At 37.1% G+C, this 20873-nt stretch overlaps 1 protein-coding gene across 1 annotated transcript; it reads right to left on the bottom strand.

Moving 5' to 3' along the window:
- Positions 1–2523: 2523 nt before the first annotated feature.
- FAM98A (family with sequence similarity 98 member A) lies at positions 2524–20494 on the bottom strand. Its single transcript, XM_066378524.1, has 8 exons — positions 20345–20494; positions 17304–17452; positions 13667–13801; positions 9740–9924; positions 8654–8734; positions 7847–7963; positions 4391–4558; positions 2524–4303 (listed from the first exon to the last, which is right to left on the bottom strand). The coding sequence occupies exons 1-8, from the start codon at positions 20395–20397 to the stop codon at positions 3644–3646; spliced, it is 1548 nt and encodes a 515-aa protein (XP_066234621.1). The 5' UTR covers positions 20398–20494; the 3' UTR covers positions 2524–3643.
- Between the last annotated feature and the right edge of the window lie 379 nt (positions 20495–20873).

The raw sequence follows: 20873 nt of genomic DNA, 5'->3' as shown, positions 1-20873 counted from the left end.
TAACCCTGTTTCTAATTCCAATCTTTGCCCCCTGCCTTAAATCTATTCGCTTCTCCTTCACCAATGATTTATACAGAATTCAAACCATCCATGCCTTGGCATACTAAGGTTCATAAACTAGGTCCAAGGAATACTAAGTTTAGAAAGTATGTAGAGTCCTCTATTACCTGAACCCGGCACCCTTTCCAACTTTTCCTGCCAATTTCCACCTCATATAAACAATACCGAACACTGTGTCATCCTAATACCCTGGCATCTTCTTTTTCCCCTTAATCATATTATGCTACAATTACCCGTTTCTGGCACTGCCACTGGGCGTTTTCCAAGGCAGGAACTTTCTAATTTATCTTTGTGCTTCAAATGCCCCACACTGCCTGGAATACAGCAGGCACCCAAGTGTTTATTGAACTGAACTTGAAGAAATTATTCAACACAATTTAACACATACTGGTCATTATATACGTTTTTCAAGATTCCCCTCCAATTCCTATGGGGCGTGTTATATTTCCCTGCTTCCACCCAAGGCTTCTTCATGTGCACGTAGTGGGCAGTGAGTGATTTACTGTGGAAGTCCCTGTGCCTGCAGTTCTGTTTATGCAACTGCTTATCAACATCATTTTGCAAGTGACCAAAAGTGCCCAACGTGAAAAGTCTAACACTGACATGCATTCCTGCTGTAATTATTGATTTGAATTTTTGGAATACGTGAATGTATAGAAATGTAGAAGTGCAGGGCTGAACAACAAAATGAACATTTCTAGTGATTAGAATCACATTAGTGAAGAATAAGAGAAACCAAAGCGTGGGGGAGAAAACTTTATATAACGTTGTTTTGTGAGGAATGTTATTTTTCTATTTAGGTAAACCTAAATAAGTCTTTGCCACCCAAAATATTTAAGGGGAAGGTAATTATGTACACATATTTAAAATATATTTTTTAAAAGGATAAAGAGGTATAGTATCCAGAGAGTAAAATGGGCACACCTACAAGAAAGGGGGTCTAAATATAAGAATATAAGTGAATTAGGCAGTGGAAAAAAACTAGTTAAGCATAAAGAGAAATGATTTCAAATGTATCTTCCCTTAGCTGGCATTTACTTTATTCTATGCCTGCACAGTTGGGCACTACTTCATTTTTGGATCTAGAGCAAAAAATGGAAATGACAATGGCATATCATTGTCAACTTTCGGTGTTGACATCCTGGTCCAGTTCCTGGGACAGGGAGAAAACAAAACACTATCAAAAGGCACTGTTTGTTTCAGTCTGTATTAGAGACAGTATTTTAATATTTCAGGTAAAAAATTTCCTCCTAAAAACTTGTCTCTCGATGGAATTCCCACATAGCCTATTCTAGTGAATCGTTATTTAGTACAAGTTAAGAATAGGAATGTGCATAAGATTAATAGACGTGATCTATTATTAAGAAATCTCGTAGCTATATTTTAATATAACAAAACTGGTGGTTTGAAATATCCTATTTCTAGAGAACATAATCTATGTCAAAGAGAAACTAAAAGACCATTCTTTCATGGTTTCACAATGTGAAAAATTTCTAGTTTGAAGTAGAAAAGGAAGGTACAGAGTTTAGAATCATCATGGAGAAATGTATTATTTACTGTCTCATATGCTCATATTTGAAGATCAATCTATTAACCATAAAAATAAATAAAAATGCTATATCAAAAGAATGAAACAATTATTAAGTATGTTATAGATTCTGAGGCTGCAAAGCAGATTAAAGCAAACGCTAAGGCAAATGTGATATTTTAAGATGAAACCTTGACAATTTTATTTTAAATAAGAAATTCCTATACATACTAACATAACAGCACAGAGACAAGAAATTAAAATTTTCAAGACAGAACTTAAAATTTTTAATGATTTGATAAAAGTATTTCAAATTATCTTCAAGTTTGAACATTTTAGAATGGTAAAATTTTAGAACAAAAAATCTAATGAACAGGTAAAATTAACCAAATGATCAAGGGAGGCTTTCAAAAATGGATTTAGCTATCAAAATAATGTGCTTATCTGAACAGCAAATAGAATTATTTTAATCGTAAGAAATGTTGATTCTTTAAAAAAAAAAACTCATGTAGTAGAAAAAGGAAATGCTTTTTCTTTTTTAAAAAACACATATTTATATTTCCAATCTTTTCCTTTTAAGAAAAATGTCCCTCGTTCTTAGGAAGAATGGAGAGAATATATAACACAATCCCTAAAAGAATGGGGCCGTGATTTACCTTTGCCTAATACACTGTGTAGCAATAGCTACACCCAGTGGCCACATATGAGTAAGGAAGTTTTCTAGCATATCATAGGTAAAAGGTACATTTGGAAACAGATCTTTTTCAATTTAAGGTTCTAGGGTCCGGATTATCTTTCACTACAAATTATGTTTTTGGGAATGCTCAAGCATCTTTTCTTTTTTTTTGGGGGGGGGGGCAAGCTCATAAGCTTGAAGCAAGTATCCAGAATAACTCCATCTAAAAAGTAGCTAAAATAAAACTCAAAACCAGAGAGAACATACAGATACTTTTATTGCTCACCTTTCACACAAAGCACACCTCCAACCATTTTCTTTCACAGCTTGACAATGTTTAAGTATACAAAAACCCAGCAAGAAGCATCATGTAGATTTCAGTAAAGGAGAATGTAAAACGTCAACTCAGCCAGGCTTTTGTTTTCTGCAGCAATAATAAAGGGCCTCCCGCACTAAGCAAAAATCTGTCCTCTTTCTCTGTAGTGCATTTCTTCCGTTACAAAAAAAAATCGCCTGCCCAAAGCAAACTAACTTGTATTTGCTGAGCCAGTGGTATTTTATTAACTCGTGCATAAAACAAATTTCAGTTTGCTGTTTCTTCTAGCAGATTTCAAGTAAAAATAAGGTTGAAGGAGGAACTTGTTTTGAATGAATGCAGGTCAGTTTTGAAATTGCTATACGTACTTAACTATATGCCTACGTGTACTATAGATTCACAACTTAGTTTGCTTTTATAATCTTGACGGATTTGGCCGTGTTCGGGATTTTCCAAGTTCAGCTTGTGGTACATATTCCATCAAGAGGATAAGGCTACTGAATGTGCTATCTGTAGAAGAGCTCATTTAATAGGAACTGATCTAAAGGTTCTCTCATGAAACAACTGTGGCATAACCTCCAAATAAAAAGCCAACCTGGGCAGAAACTGTGCTTGGAAAACAGACATTAGAACTGTATAAGGAAAACACATATAAGTGGATTGTTAATATGAGGAAAGTTTCCTAGTTGCAAACCTAAAAAATCTAGGAGAATCCTCATTTTCAAAACTGTATATTGAAAACTATCTATTCAAGTAACTTCTTCAAAAAAGTATGCATGTTCTGACTGTGGAATTAGTCTACTGGTCAATTAAAGGCAATTTTAATTACCTTTAAAAAATTCTTCATACAAAGGAGAGATGTATGTGTTTTTCAAATAAACAGCATTATGTAAGTCCATTAAAAAAAACCCAACTTAACTGAATGAAGACCTATAAAATGCGTGTGCCAAGCAGGAATCTGCCTGCCACCTGCGGTCTCACATTCAAAATACACACTGGATTCAGGATTCTTAAACTAAGTTTCTATTACTTGAGCTCTAGCAAAATGTAAGGTTCTATAGCCTCAACTAGTATAATGTCTTCCCTGTCCAAATCCAGAATGATTATACTGATAACCTCCATGCTGGAAGTGTTGTTCAAATTGTCCCCCTTGGTGATAATTCTGGCCCCTTCCTCCCCAGCCTCCTCCCTGGCCTCCGCGTCCACCGCGGCCTCCACGACCACCTCTCCCCCCACGACCACTGCCTCGATCACTATGGTGCCCACCATCTTGGTATCTATTGTCCTGCTGGTATCCACCCCCCTGGTACCCACTTCCTGTATAAGTAGATGTTTGGAAGCCACTATAACCACTGCCTTGATAGCCACTGCTGTGGCCACCATGATAGGCACCTGGCTGGAAGCCCGAATCTCGATAACCACCATCTTGGTAGCTACCTCCTCCTCCACTCCCTCCATCTGTCCAGCCTCCTTGATGCTTATTTCCTCTTCCTCCCCCTCGGCCACCGTGGTCATAGCCACCACGTCCACCTCTCCCTCCTCCTTGTTCATGACCTCCTCGTCCTCCGTATGAGGAATGTTCATAACCACCTCTCCCTCCTCCTCGGCCTCCTGCTGGCTGCTGTGGGCCATCTTGCCTTTTTTGCCATGGTGGCATCTCTGGGGGTGGAGGCTCAATTTCATTGGGTCTACCGCCTCTGTCAGGCACCCTGCCCATCAACACCTATGGGATAAGAAAGATATTTTAAACTATTTATTTTGTCAACAGAAATAAATGTATTTGAAAGAAAGTTGAATGTACTCTAATCACCTTATTGATGGCACAGGCAGTCTTTTCTCTTATAGAGCCACTGCTTGTCCTTAAAATCTTTGACAAGTCTTGTCTTGCAGCCAAAAGATGGGCAACAGAAATAGCACTTTTAGGAGATAAGACTGAACGTTTCGGTTGGTAAACCTTTGCTAATTTCTCTGTCTGACTCTGTTGAAAAAAAGTTTTCAAAGACAAATGTCAGTTTTCAAAATGACATAGGGACACTCATATTAAATAAATAAAATATTTCCAAAATGTCTGATAATAGTATTTACTAGGCTCTAGATGGGAGGGAAAAAGTTATATATTCGCCACTGTGCCTACCTAGTCAAGAACTCTGTAATAGTACAGTAAGAAATGATGGTGCGTATTTTGGGGGTAAAGGAGAGCAGGAATCGAGGGGGCGGAGGGGTCCATTTGGACTGTAAGGCTAAAAAAGGCCCCTGCCATTGGTCTTAGATCACTGCCTTTTAATTTTCCCATCTTTGTTTACTAAGAGATCAACATTTAGTTGTGATTAATTTGTACTAATTATGTTAACATAACACAATAAATTTCTTACAAAGATGAACCCCCATTATTTAATAATTTTTCTCTATTATAAATAATGAATAAGAACAAAGGGTCTACCTTAACCATTTAGTAGAAATATAAGTTAACGATTAAAGTTGTTAGCTCTAATGAGAAAGGCAAATCACTAGAAAATTAGAAACCTTGAGCAAGTCATTTAAATATTTCAAACATAAGACCACAAAATATAAATAAACAAAAGTATAAAAGAAAGTTCACATAAGAGAATACAAGGTCAGACAAACATGAGACATTTTTTACAGACAAATCAATGAACGTAAATTAAAGTAACCTAAATTTTGAGAAATGGCAACAACCCCCTATCTACTAAATTTTGGAAGCAACAGCTAAATGTACAAAACACAGCAAGCCAGCGTAAGAATAAAATTATTTGATGTCTTTTAGTTATATGCAGGCACTCAAATATTGATGGTGAATGTTTCGATAACATTATGCGACAAAATTGAATATAGACAGGTATGTTTACGATGGTTATATATATGGATGAAGAAAAAACACTAAAAATGAAAACAGCTATTGTCGTTAAGATGATCTATTTTAAAAAATTTCTTTAATACTTAATAAAAAGATTGTCATTCCATAGTTTGGGGAATATTTCCTGAATATATCTTACACTCATTTTTCTTAGAATCACTATTGTATCTATAATAAAAGAGTATGCAATCCATGGTCACTGAAGGGAACCAAACACCTTTGAGAAAATGGTTACATATGTTTCAAATAAACCTGATTTAAAATATAATTTTAAAGTGAGATATAAGTGCATAAATTTCACATGTGAAATAAATTTCACTTTTGCATATAAAAGTAATTTCTAGGCTCTGGCCAGTTGGCTCAGTGGTAGAGCATCAGCCCAGCGAGTAGATATCCAAGGTTCGATTGCCAGTCAGGGCACACCGAAGAGTGAACATCTGCTTTTCCAGCCCTCCTCCTCCCACAGCCATGGCTCGATTGATTCAAGAGAGTTGGCCCAGGTGCTGAGAATGGTTCCCCTGGCCTCAGCCTCAGATGCTAAAAAGAGCTCGGTTGCTCAGCAACCAAGCAAGCACCAGAAGGGTAGAGCATTGCCCCATAGAGCTTGCTGGGTGGATCCCGGTGGGGGCACGTTTGGGAGTCTGTCTCCCTGCCTACCCTGCTCTCACTTAATTAGGGAAAAAAAAAAAAGTAATTTTTATAATGTAATATAAGACAAAGTTGTTGTTTTTTTTTTTTTTTAAGGTGAGGAGAGACAGTGAGACAGACTCCTGCATGCATCCTGAGGGGATCTACCTGATTAATCCTGTCCTAGGCTGATGCTCCAGTACTGAGCTATTTTTAGTGCCTGACACTGTTCTGTTAGATCAACTGAGCTATATTCAGCACCTGGGGCCAGGCTCAAACCAACTGAGCCACTGGCTGTGGGAGGGGAAGAGGGGGAGAAGAGGGAGAGAAGCAAATGGTTGCTTTTCCTATGTGCCCTGACTCAGAATCGAACCCAAAATATCCATATGCCAGGCCAACACTATCCACTGAACCACCAACCAGGGCCAAGACAAAGTTTCAAAGTGAGATTATCAGTACATAAATTCCATTAAAGGGGTGGAAAAAATAGATTTGTGCAAGTAATTTGTATAAATCCTTCCTTACCCTCAATATGTTTATATATTTCATAAATCATTATGTATTACAGTTTAAAAAAAACTTTATCACTTAGATTAAACACAGCTCTATTAAGATGTCAAAAATGAGGAGAATAAAAGGAAGCTCAGAGTACCAGGATGCCAGCTGTCAAGTCCATTAATGGCACAGTGTTAATGTCTTGGTCAGTGTACTTTTATCAATCATTATATGCTTTTCTAGCTGAAAGTTGTAGGTTATTGTTTCTGGATTATATCTACAACGATGAGGGTGAAATAACTCTTTTTATGAAAGATAACTTAAGACTTGTACTTCCTAAACAGCAATCACAGAAGAGAACAATTTACTCCTGGTACTACTGACTAACCATGAAATCAATAGCACTGGGTAAAGTCTCCCGTTTATCTAGGTCTTCATTTCTTTTAGTTGCAGAATGAGGGGAATTAAAACTGATCTATTAAGACCCTTTTCCAACACTAAAATATTGTAACCCAATAAATACCTACCTCAACAATTCAGTAGTGGACAGAACTTTGCTAAGGTGAAACTAACATATTAGCAAAATTATTAGAGAACTAAATAAAAACATTTTCAGTCAATTCACTAAAATTCAGAGAAAAACCTATTTCCAAAAATAAATGCACTATTAAGGGAACATCTTATACTAACATCTGGACTAGCTTCCACATAAATTCAAATTTTAGTTCCATTTCAGGTTTCTAAGAAAGTCAAATTAATCAATTGTGCCCATTAATTCCCGTTTACTGACCAAAATCTAGATACAGATATTTAATAACTATCTGTTGAATGACCAAGACCTTTACCTGGATTATCTCATTTAAGCTAAAATAAGTCTTACCAGATTCTCCAATTCTTTATAAATAGATCATAATATCTGGTCCCCCTAAATCCAATGAAATTAAATTATTAGCTTAAAGCATAGTAAAATAATTTAAAAATTTATTATTTTGGTAATTTTCAGATACTCTCTCCATTTCTCTCACAAATGGGTCCTTCCAGTAGGGTCTATAACATACAGTTTTTTTGAACAATATATAAAAACTGAAAAATAAATGTTTTCACTATTGCTAAATACTGAAAGAATTGCTACACAGCAACTCACTAAAGAATAGTTTCTGTGTGTGTTTCCTATGCATTTCTCTTGTAGTCTATGTATCTAAATTGTATTAGGGATGCTTAAGAATCAAGTCTATAAATACTCTGCCCTCTAAATTATTTAATGTATACCTTAGCTCGATCAGACCAACCAAAAGACTGGACAGTGACATCCAAACGTTTTATTAGCAGCTTTCTCCGAACTTCATATTCATTGGCTATGGCTTGGTTAATTGCTTCTATCTTTTCCTGAAACAAAATTTTTTTTAAAAGTTAGAATGTAAATCTACTTGACCCCTGCTCCAAGTGTGTTTCATTTGTAACTGAATCCCAGCACTTAGCACAAAATAAATAGCTAATAAATATAATAATAAAAGTCATAATTAAAGAAATGCTATACAAGTCTCAAAACATAATAAAAAATATGTCAAGTACAAAACTCTCATTTAGCTTTCCCATAATTCATTGTATGAAGCTCAGCCTAATGGTTTTTGGCTTAAAGGCAACTCATTTGGCAATTAGAAACATGCATCATACTGAACCTCTATTTATTTATTTATTTTGTAAAAATATTAATGACTTATTTTATAGGGGGAGAGACAGAAACATCGATCTGTTCCTGTATGTGCCATGACTGGGGATCAAACCCACAACCACTGCAAACTGGTATGACACTCTAACCAACCAAACTATCTGGCCAGGGCAACTTCTATTTATTTTAATCAGCTGTATGACTACAAATGATAAGTGTTTCTAACCTTACAAAAATAAAATTATACTGTACAAAACTCAAGATTCACAAGAGTAACTCTAAGGATGTCCACCTAGGAAACTACGTATTAGAAACTATAACTTAAAAAGCACCCAACTATAAGTGTCAATAAAATATCGTAAGATAGATGGTTCCTTGCAAACTTACTCCAGGTGACTACTACTCACCCAGTGGGCTGGTCCCATTGACTTCTTCATTAAAGGCTTTCCCACATGATTAGGTGGAACTTTTGCTAACGTTTCCTTTAACTGACACAAAAACATAAATGAATGAATAAACAAATCTAATAGTAACACATATATCCTCCTCATCTTCCCAAGTCCCATCATATCTTGCCACCAAAAGAAGACTCCTGACAGAGGCAAAGGTGAGGATGTTCTGAAATGTACAAGACCCACACAATAAAGACACTCACTTGCCTACTCCTCACGTGCCTACGGAAGCACGATTCCTTCATTGCACCTACAACAGTGCCGGACAACGGTAGGCACTTCATGGTATTTGCTGAATGGATGAATGAAAACACAGAAAAATAGGGACTACGGGTACACTGCTGCTCCCCTGTAGAGTTCAGCCAGATTTGTGCATCGTGGTGTCCATCTGCCCCACAATGCAAATGTACCAATTCTTAGTCCAGCAGATATGCATACAGAGAATAACTCTGCTATGACAAATACCATTCCTTCTAATCATTCATTTTTGTATTTAAATTGCTTGTTCCTAATAAATTATTTTAAAACCTCCTCACTGTTGATAAGGTGTGGCATAAATTATTTTCATATACTAGATTATGTTAGCAGTCAAGAAATCTAGTTTGCCAATTGAAACTTGTAGGACACGAAGTGACTGGATTATAAACCAAGAACACTATCATCCTTTCTGTCCAGTAAATTGGGAGGAGGGTGGTAACATTTAATGATAAAGACTTTAAAAATTAATTGCATCAAAGTTCAATGATAAAATAATTTTTAAAAGGACTTGATTCTTTTTACATTATATCTAGCTTATTTCAGTTTATAAATCAAAGTGTAAAGTTTCCTTTTTGAAAAAGAAACATGCTAACATGTTAAAAAAACACTAAAATACTAATTTTTCTTTAAGGCATCTAGGATTTAAAACCCAAAACTCATTTAGTAACAATTACTTATTAATATGCACATTAGGTTCCCATTAAGAGAAATTAACTTGCTTCATTTCAAACAAATGTAGGACTATGCCTTTAATACACTACAATCTGGTACTAAAGGTCTTACTTTTTTTTCAATCCCGCTGAAGAATTGGAACATAGTTATATTGGCTGGAGGTTTGGACATTCCTAGAGCAATACATATGCCTTTCAACTCTTGAAAGACCTCACTACCGCCTCCTTCTTGAGCTTTTTTTGGAGGAGTATTCACACAGAGCATTCTGGCAGCTTCTAGTTCTGAGATGAGGTATGCTGAAGTAAACAAAATAAGATTTCAAAATGAGATACAGCTACAGTTAATAGTCATAAATCTGGAGTCACAACTCTATAGACCTAATGATATGTAACTTTTAAAGCTGCAAGAATGGATATAAACAAGAAAGAAAACCCATTTTTACCTCAAATGACATAACATAACCTGGTTCTATAATTCAGGTATTTAACCAATATGTATTTTAAAGGTTGATTTAAAATTAAGCAATTATCTGAAACTAAAAGATCAAGGTAGATCACATCTAAAAATCAGGATTCTTGCATTCCACTATTAAGGAGCCTACAGAACAGGGGTTGGCATCTATTGACAAATTTGTAAAAGGTGGCAGGTCGCAAATTTTTGGAGACAATTACAAAAATTATATTATTATTATTTTTAACTTCTCACCACTGATATGCCTCAGTGATATAACTATCTATTTCTCTTACCTTCAAATACTCAGAAAGTCTGTTTAGCACTGGTGTGAAACAACATTTTTTAGTAGTCACAGTTTAACTTACAGGAGAAGGAGAAAGGCACTAAACTCCCAAAAGTTTCTTTCTTATGGTCTCCAGTAGCCTAACATCACCCTCTGGCTGTTCAAAAACAAAACAAAACAAAACAAAACCAAACAAAACCCTCTCCCATCTATATTCTTCTCAGTATTCCTTTTCCCCCTTTCTTTATTCTTGTCCCCTCCGTGAAAACAACAACAAACTTCCGCATCACTTCTTGGCAGACTCCTTTCGTATCAGTACCACCCATGGGTACTGCTTAGTCAGGTATAATGAGGGCTGCAATCTGCTCCAGGTAATCAACGTGGAGATATAAATATTCAATCTTATCCTTTAGCCTTCCCAAGGACATTTACATTTTTATATAATATGATTAGGAATCATTTGGATCTCAGGATTTCAGGTATGTGACAAAGTGAGAACCTTCTGATAATATTAGAAAAATAGTTTTTAAAAAAAGAGCTTTTCTGGACTCAGGTTTACAAGTACAAACGAACAATTAACATGAATATCTATTTCCTATATTCAAGGTGTAAGGCTAGAAGTACAGGGATATAATTTTGGCAGATCATTTCTGAAAAGCTGCCAACTCCTATTCTAGAGCAGTAAATACAGCAACGTTTCTGGAAAGGTCATTCTAAATGGGTTTGATAAAATCTTAGTGTGTTTCCATATAGCAAACGGTATGAGCTAAAAGATCAAAACAGTAAAACCCCACTGTCATGAAAATAATCAGCTTTTATAAATAAGGTTTTATTGGAACACTGTCCCATTCATCCGTTTCAGTATCGTCTATGGCTGCTTTCAGCTACTGCAACGGTGTTAAGAGTTGTGACAGAGATCTTATGGCCCACAAAGCTGGAAATATTACCTGGCCCTTTAAGAAAGTTTGCCAACCCTTGTTCTAGAAAATCATATATTATATGATTTAATTAATTTGTTCTCTAAATTAATTTGTTCTCAACGTAGCTCAGATATTCACAAAATTAGTTCACCAATACAATTACCATCAAAAAGCATTAACTGTAGCTGATGTGTTCAAAGTACTAGGAAAGGCACTGACTAGAAATATAATACAAAACAAACTAAAAAGATTATCCCTACTGACAACCTAGTTAGGAATAAATGAATAAAAAGATGACTAGCCTTCATCTATTAGAAATTTAGATATCTGATTTACTTTACCTAAGAAAATGTTCTGACAACCAGAAAGGCCAATGAACAGCCAAAATACTTCATAACCTGACACACCGAGTTTTTTAGCCACTCATTTGAAGACTACTATTTTACTAACAATTCTAGTGAAGTTGGTTTATTTTCCCCCCTCAAATGCAATGTGTTAAGATTCAAATCAGTAAGGTAAGGGTGTTGGAAGAAGTAGGTAAAATTATAGCATCAAGATGTGACAACTGGTACTTGGAAAGGGTGAGAAATATTCACACAGAACGAGCAGAGAATGAGTCCATGTACATACACATCAGCACGACAGAGGAAACACACCAGGGAACAGTTCAGAACGGGGACAGCGAAAGCAATGATAAAGAGGACGGAAGTGAGCAGCGTGGAGGTGTGAAGAACTCAAAGAGCAGAAGAGGAACCTGCAGTTGACTTAATCATTTAGTTGAGGAGAGAATAGCTGATTTTTCCTGAAGAGTTTTTGAGATGATAGCACATTAAAACAGTCTATTAACACTGACCCTGAGTCCAAAATAATCATGTTCTAGGCAGTCTGCTTAAGTAAGAGGAAAGAGTTAAAGGTATTTTATAAATATTTATACTCAAAGTGGTTTTTATAAGTATCAGCACTAAAAAGGCCAAACTCTGAGCTCTTTGGAAGAATTAGCTATTCAGGGTTACTACTAACCTTTCCACACAGTTATTGTCTTCCTGTGTAAAAGAACAAATTCTAAGTGCCAAATAGTAGGTATTGGTAAAGATAAGCGGTGCTACCAAGGAGAGTCACTGAGTACACTGTGGCCGAGCCAGTTATAGCAATTATACAATTTGAAGTTTATTAAATGCATGCAAAGAACTACATGCAGCAATATCAGTACCTAAAACAGGAGCTAATCGCATGGATGTATCACCCCAGTAACAATCATTTGACAAAGGGGAAATTAAGAAAGTGATCTGGAATAATTAGTGCCTAAGTATAACAGCTATGAACACATTTCTGTTTGTTTTTAAATTAAACCTTCAAAATTAGAGTTGTAGCATTTTCTAGAAACCATAGTATGGTTGTAAAGACAAATACTTTTAAAATCCTGAGTTGTGCTTGTCATAATAAGATCTATACAAAGCTTAATTTAAATGTGTCTCAGAATGCTACAAAAATTCTGAATTAAGACTACTGGTTAAATTTATTGGAGAGTTTATTTAAGGGAACAAAATTGTGATTCTACTTACTGTTTTTCAGGTTGAAGAGAGAAACAGTAGTTAGTACGGAAAAAAACATGGAAGGAAAGAACTTTTTATAATAATTTATTTCCCACAATGATCAGTGAGTACAGGAACAAAGCACATACTATTGCAGAAAAGTTTACATTTACAAACAAAACTGACACCCGTCAACAATTACCCAACCACAAAGAAACATCAACAAGACAAAACATTTTAATTAAAAAAAACGAAAACAACTGTCATTATTCCCACACTGTTTTCCCAGTCCATTTGAAATGCGCTCTGTCTAGAACAGTCAAGTCTGATGATCACACACTTGAACACACTCCAGCACCACCATCTCTGGTCACATTAGGTCAGCGGTTCTCAACCTGTGGGTCATGACCCCGGTGGGGTCGCCTAAAGCCATCGGAAAATACATAATGCATATCAGGTATTTACATTCTGAATCATAACTGTAGCAAAATTACAGTTATGAAGTAGCCACCAAAATTATTTTTTGGTTTGGGGTCACCACAACATGAGGAACTGTATCGCGGGGTCACGGCATTAGAAAGGTTGAGAACCACTGCATTAGGTGAAGCACAACAGCCTCAGGACCACCAGTTAAACAATAAAAGAGTAGCAATTGCAAAACAACTCTGCTACCAGTGCACAGATGCACAGACCCACCAACAGCTTCTAAGCTGGAAATTTAATCAAGTTTTCTTTAAAATAAGTAGTATTCTGAATTTAATCCATAATGAAACAAAACCATAACAACTAGTTTACTGGTCACAGAAAACATAAATAGAAAACAGCTACATTCTAGTAGCCATGAACTTACTGAGCAAAAGGAGGCAGTTCTTCTGAACAAGAAGGCGCTTGGTCACATCCCCAGATGTCAGTGACAGATACGGACAGTTCATCTCCCCTAGTAGCCCACTCACCTCTAGCTGGAATTCTTCAGCTTCATCTGCGCCTTTTAAGAATTAAAATAATCTTAGTTAATAAAAATGATTGTTTTCCCATTAGCGCGCACACACACACACAAATAAATTGAAATTTTTAGTAAAATTTTCCTAATACAAGTTCCTTTTTTTCTAATTCATTCTTTCTTATACCATTGACAATTTTCGTTCTTAAGTACTTTCATTAAGTTATTCCCTTATGAGAATCTTTAATGGCTTGTATTTTTATTTTTTTCTGAGAGTGTGAGAGTGACAGGAAGGGAGAGAGATAAGAAGCATCAACTCAGCTGCATGCTTCAGTTGTTCAGTGTTTGCTTTCTCATACATGCCTTGATGGGGGGCTCTAGGTGAGCCAGTGACCCCTTGCTCAAGCAAACGACCTTGCGTTTAAGCCAATGACCTCGGTCTTCAAGCCAGTAACTTTGGGATTATGTCAATGAGCCTATGCTCAAGCTGGTGATCTGGGCATTTTGAACCTGGGACCTCAGTGTCCCAGGCTGACGCTCTATCCACTGCACCATTGCCGGTCAGGTTTTAATGGCTTTCTAATTTCTACCTCACCTAATTTTTCTATCTTTAAAGATTCCTTCTAGCCTCTCTGCTCTGCCCTTCTCAGCAGATTATTATGTTCGCAGTAATCTACCACATCCACAAATATTCACTTTATCTGTGCCAGGCAGGTCTCCTCGCTGTTCTACTACAGTCTAATTTCCACTTCTGCGCCTTCACTCGTTATTCCCTTTGACGGATATGCCCTCTACCCTCTCCTCCTCTATCAAATCCCACCTAGCCACCCAAGTCCAGAGGTCTTGCTCCTTCACGAAACCTTCCCCAAGTACTATCAACACGGATTTCCTCTCCCTGTGAACCACAAAGTGAAGCATTTAGTTACTACTAATACCCAGCTGTTTCATTTGTGCCAAATCTAATTTCTAAAACCTAGACTAAATTTGAAGGTAGTGAACATGACTTATACTTTTAATGTTTATTTTTATTTATTGATTTGGTGGGGGGCATCGATTTGTTTTTCCACTTATTTATGCATTCATTGGTTGATTCTTGTATGTGCCCTGACCCTGGATGGAACCCACAACCTTAGCATATTGGAAGGATGTACAAACCAATTCAGCTACCTAGCCAAGGCTGACTTGTGGTTCTGTATTTCTATAGCATGTAAAGTATAGAATTCACTTGTTGAACCAAGAAAAAATGTTTTCTTTCTTACTATTTTGATGGTTCTCTATTCAATGTCACAGAAGGGCAAAAATTAACTAACAAACTTTGAGTTATCTGACATGAGTCCTTTTCTCACCTATAAAATGGGAAGACTGTATTATCAATGTTTCTCCAACTGTGTTCTGCAAGCTCAAGTCCCACAGAACTCCTTTCGAGGCAGCTGGCAGGCTGAGGGGAGAGTTGTGCTAAAAGTACTCTGTTTCCACTAGAACAGCTACACTTTTACCTGTTTTATGTGTTGGCTTCTATAAAATGTTTTCAATGGAACAGAGGGGTTCCAAGTTATATAAATAGTTACTGTCTAGAATAGGTGTTTATTCAAAAGTTCTTACAATCTCTGAAGTGTTAGGCCAAGAGGCAATGTTTGGTAGCACTATGGCTTTATGATTTACTGAATGTGTGACGTCAGGCAACGTGTTTATTCTCATTGTGTTTCCTGGTTTAACTCTTTGAGTAGTACAAATGTTCATGTACGTCCTCGTGCCTCCTGACCATCCAGAGTATGATTGTACAAAAATTTTTATTTTAAAAATGTGTAAGGCAACATTAAAAAAAGGCAAATGTATGTTCTTGTTTCCATAAATTGGTTATCAAACAAACATGATTTTAAGTTAATAAAACTGTAACTGGAACTAATTTCATTTTTTGAAAAAAAAACCTCACTCCTGGGGGACAGTGAGCATGAAAAAAAACTCACTACTCAAAGGGTTAATGTTTCAGCGAGTAATAAAACCTACCTTGCCCTAGCCAGGTAGCACAGTTGGATAGAGCATCTTCCTGAAACACCAAGGTTGTGGATTTGAACCCCGGTCAGGGCACATATGGGAAGCAACCAATGCACGTACAATAAAAAGCAACAACAAATGAATGCTTCCCTCTCTTTCTCTCTCTTTCTTCCTCTCTCTAAAAATCAACCAATAATAAAAGAACTATCCAAAGAATGCATAAATAAGTAGAACAAATTGATGTTTCCCTTTCTCTCTAAAATTGATTTTTAAAAAACCCTGCCTCACAGGATTGTCCTGAGGTTTAAATGTAACACATGTAAAATATAAATACTTAGAACATAGTATGTGCTCAATAAATGCAAGCTGCTGCTATCATAACTGTTGAACTATAGTCTCCTTAAAAATTAGAATTAGTTCAATTCCCGGCCAGGGCACACAGGAGAAGCGCCCATTTGCTTCTCCACCCCTCCGCCGCGCTTTCCTCTCTGTCTCTCTCTTCCCCTCCCGCAGCCAAGGCTCCATTGGAGCAAAGATGGCCCGGGCGCTGGGGATGGCTCTGTGGCCTCTGCCTCAGGCGCTAGAGTGGCTCTGGTCGCAACATGGCGACCCCCAGGATGGGCAGAGCATCGCCCCCTGGTGGGCAGAGCATCGCCCCTGGTGGGTGTGCCGGGTGGATCCCGGTCGGGCGCATGCGGGAGTCTGTCTGACTGTCTCTCCCTGTTTCCAGCTTCAGAAAAATGAAAAAAAAAAAAAAAATGAAAAAAAAAAAATTAGAATTAGATGCAACTAACATGTACACATTAAATATACTACATACAAGTATGAACTCTTCACAATGGAATTCTGGAAAAAGAAAATGGGATTATGTGTCTAGTTTTCCATAAGGATGGATTAACAGGTAGGCATTTTTCTTTGTCTATTATAGTTTTACCTATGGTAGAAGGGAACCAGATGGTAGAGTGTCAGGTTCCAAACCTCTGTCTCTTTTGCAGAATGAACAAACTAGTGCTAAAACAATAACAAAATTGGCAAATATAAAACAGTTCTCAATGCCATAAATCTGGTGGTGTTGGATCTGGTTGTGTGGTATATATCTAGTGATATATTCTTAAGATACAGAAAACTTCCAAATTAAGTATTCTCTTTCTCCCTACATTTAACAATTACAATGCATTTACTTTACATGCTATATGTACTTTGGGAATCTGGTAGTCCAAAAAGAAAAACATACTAATTTCTAGTGTTAGCTCCCAATTTAAGATCACACAAGTCATGTTTTACAAAGAATGCAAAGTTCACGTATGCTATGTTTGTCTCCATTTTTCTGTATCTTAGTAATAGGGTCTTTAACAAAATTTTAATAATGTATTATTATATTCTGTATTTCCAACTTCTGAATCACCTTTCTCTAAAAACAATGGAGGCAACGTATTTGGCTACTTTACAATTTTTAAAATATTTACAAAGAACTTTAGAACTGATAATGTTCAATTGACAATATCCAAATTTTATTTTTATATTTTGCACCTAAAACTGAACGTTTACTTACTGTTAGTTGCTTGCACATTTTCCTCCAGTTTACAGACCACTCTTAATTCAGACACCAGCCAAGCACAGAGTTTGGTAAACTCAGGAGAACTGGCTCCAGCAGAGACTGCCTGAGACAGAGCGCCATCTTCTAACAATGAACCCTTGTAACTGGCGAGTTAAGAAACCACACTTCAGAAGAATATAAAATCATTGCTAATATATTACAGACACAATATAATTATGTATTATTTGTATAATTAAGCAATAGTTTAATAAAGATAAGTTATGGTGACCAATTTCTAAACTTACAAATATAAATAAAAATCAGAACTATACTAAACCATAAGAAAAATAAGCTGAATGGTAACTGCATTTAAACTCTTCAAAATATAGGTGAATATTTAATAGAATCACATATAATGTACTCCTAAATTATATGAACTTCTCAACATTTAGTGAAAGCTTTTACTGTACAAAGATTTATTTTCTTACTTGAACTGAATTGAGAATTAAAACCAGATTAATAAGTGATAGCTAATTATACTATAGTTTATTTCAGAAATAAAACTCAGGTTATTTCTTTTAGATATTTTTCTAGAAATAAATTTTAATGACTTTCTTTAAAAGCAAAAATTTTCCAATTAATCGTTTGTCTCCTTTTTTCTATATTTAATGAGAGTTAAGACTAGTAAGACCTTAGTACCAAAGAAACGTCAAGTTTAAAAATTGTTGACGAGTTGATTTTTGGGTGAACTGGTACAGTGAAACCTAGTCCTTTGTACGTGATTCAAATCTAATTTAAAAAAGGTATTAAATGTTCAAATATTCATCATAAAAGGCAATAGAGATAATGAACTCCAATCTAGAATATAGCTAGAATATAGCTAGAATTAAGGATCTTGTCATTCTCAAAGTAATTTTAAAATACATATTCTTTAGATTATCTTATCGTCTTTTAAATAAAATATTAATTAAAGCCCTATTAGTAAAGATGATATATTAAATATGCTTAAGATAATTTGATGTTTAGTGGTACAGAGATGTTATACAAAGGACAATATTTGATCCTTTTAAAATACAATTACATGTGTATACGTTGAACAGAATGGAAAATGTGTTACACAAAAAATAAGATTATACATACTCTGGCTTCTAGATTTAAAACCCTATATTCGACATTGGAATAAAGAGACTAGACTATTAGTGTCTCCTTGTGTTACATATTTAGATTTTGCTCTTTTATTTTACAAGTAGTTACTGAATTTCTACCAGATGCCAATTTAGAGATAAAAGATAGTCATTTAATTCTAGTATTTCTCAGTATATTCTTTAAAAGTACACATCAATCAAGTAAGGCTAAATTTTAATGATTGAAAGCCACCCAACTAAGTAGTTATGATTGAAACTCACAGCAAAGTTTTTAGAAAATCCCATGGTTTATGTTACAACCCATCTTAATTTTTTGATTAATTAGTACAGTAACAATTACTTTTATAGTACCCAAGAGAAGAAAAATATAGTTAAAAGAGGGTAAAAGAACAACAATGGGAAGAAACAGCACCCATTAACAATTGCTGGGTAAAGACAATCTCTATCCATACTGAATGACTACATTTAAGTAAGGTCTACCTTGTCCTCTCATTCCACTGCTCTTTCAACACTAATCTGAAGTGTCACTTTTAAGAAGCTTCTAGGACTTCATTTCTTTTTGTAGTAAAGGGGTCCTTTACTAGTTTAGGGGCAGATTTCCTCATCCTATATTCTTACAGTGTGAACTTCTCCCTTCCTCCTCACTTTGTACCATTAAGTCCTCAGACCAACACCCCCACAGAAATAAGTGTTCCTCAAAAATATTTACTGAATGAACGGCTTCATGTGTGAGCAAGCAATTTCCTGAGATGTCTACCAAGAGAGCCCATTTTGCAGAACAACTTTTACTTAGGCACTAGTCAAAGAAATAAGCCCCCTAAAGTCTGGAATCTTCATGATAATTCAAAGCAAGTTAAAAAAGAAAAAAAAAAGAATGGTAATTCATCAGTATCTAAGTTACTTAAGACAGCCAACTTTGGGAACTCTCACAGTGTACTTTCTCAAAGAAAGATTTCCTTTAAATATTTCCATGTTATGCGAATGCCTAGGGGAAGTTATAAATACAGCTAGTTAAATCTGTAAGTTTTTTTTTGACACTGTACCTAAAGGCAAATATTTAATAATACGAGTTGTTTTTGAAACAACATTTAATCCAAGAGGTCCTATGTTTTCAAGTTTTAATAGAGTACACTGATCTGGGTGACCCAGTGAGATAAGAAGCCTTATTGCCAACTTCTACATAAGATGAATTAGGGTTAGTTAACTGTCAGAAAGGGAGACAAAACGCACAACAAACATGCAGGGATTTGGCGGGTGAAGACGACCCTAAGAGTAAGGTAATGGCTAATAATGGCCCAAAGACGTGTCAGAGTCTAGAGAGACTGACAGTGGTTCCCACGGAGGTGGTGACAAGTTAGGTGCACAAGCGAGGTAGCGAGCGGAGCCGATGCAGCGCACAGACATGTGGCTTAGGGAAGCCTGGGTGCATACAGTGATGACTGAGCAGAGCAGCTTTTTTTGAGACAAGTGGGGTGGGGTAGGAGCAGGGGCTCAAGACAGGACTAGGAAGTTTGGAGGACAAGTAGGAAATCAGAGAATCAACTTTGGCAACCTCTAGGGGGTGAGGGGGTAGGGCAGGAGGATGGAGAGCGAGAAGAGAAGCTCAGCGAGGGGACTGGCGAGAACCGGTGCCCAGACAATGACACGCATGACTGACAAACCCTGCGGGTAACTCGAATGCAAGAAGCACATGGCAGGCCTAAGGACGTCGCATTGGAGGGGTCCGAACTGTAGGGCAGACAGTGGACGTGGCACTGGGGTCGCGGAGCCTTAGGGAGGCGACAGCCAGCAGGAGCCACGGGGTGAGGTGAGGCGTGGAGAGGCAGGTGTCTCCGACAGGGACTCGTGAGGTGTTCCGGGGTGGGGGGCGGCAGAGTGGGGATTGGGAGATCCGTGCCCTGGTACTCTTACCCTAGATCTTCCAACGACTCCAAGATGTCAGTCTCCATGAGGTCGCACTCCATGCTAAAGGTATTCAAATTTCCGAGTCGTCAGGCTCCCCTCTTCGCCGGCAACGCGTACGCTAGCGCATGCGCTCCCTCCCCGGAACTTCCAAATCGACGTCTGGCGCTTCAGCCCCCGCACTGCGCATGTCTGGAGCGTGCGCAAAAAGATGGGTCCCGCCTACCGCTCCGTCCCAGCTGGATGAAGGTTTACCAGGCGGCACGGTTTTGCACATGCGTATTACTGGATAATGAAGCCAGCAGTCTAAAGGAGGGCAGGAGGACTGGCTGCGTGGCAGCTGGGCGTGGGGACCAGGCAACCGGGCGGAGGGAGGGGGAGAGGGAACGTTCCAACCTTTCTTAGTTTGGTTTACGCAAGTTCGAATCTTGGGGCGTGGTGGGTGGGGTAGGTGTAGGGAGGGTCTCTAGATTTGGGTGGGCGTTGCCTGTGAAACTCTGGATCTCGGGGAGTGACGGGAGTGGTCAGCACCCTGCCA

The sequence above is a fragment of the Saccopteryx leptura genome, chromosome 3, assembly GCF_036850995.1.
Source record: "Saccopteryx leptura isolate mSacLep1 chromosome 3, mSacLep1_pri_phased_curated, whole genome shotgun sequence".
Lineage (NCBI taxonomy): Eukaryota > Metazoa > Chordata > Mammalia > Chiroptera > Emballonuridae > Saccopteryx > Saccopteryx leptura.
This window is presented reverse-complemented; position numbering and strand designations above follow the sequence as displayed.

Coding starts and splice junctions, on each gene's coding strand:
- FAM98A (XM_066378524.1), bottom strand. CDS start 20,397: ATGGAGTGCGACCTCATGGAGACTGACATCTTGGAGTCGTTGGAAGAT. Junction 8,735..9,739: donor TCAGCGGGATTGAAAAAAAA/GTAAGACCTTTA, acceptor TTTTTGTGTCAG/TTAAAGGAAACGTTAGCAAA. Junction 4,304..4,390: donor CTGCCTGTGCCATCAATAAG/GTGATTAGAGTA, acceptor CTTATCCCATAG/GTGTTGATGGGCAGGGTGCC.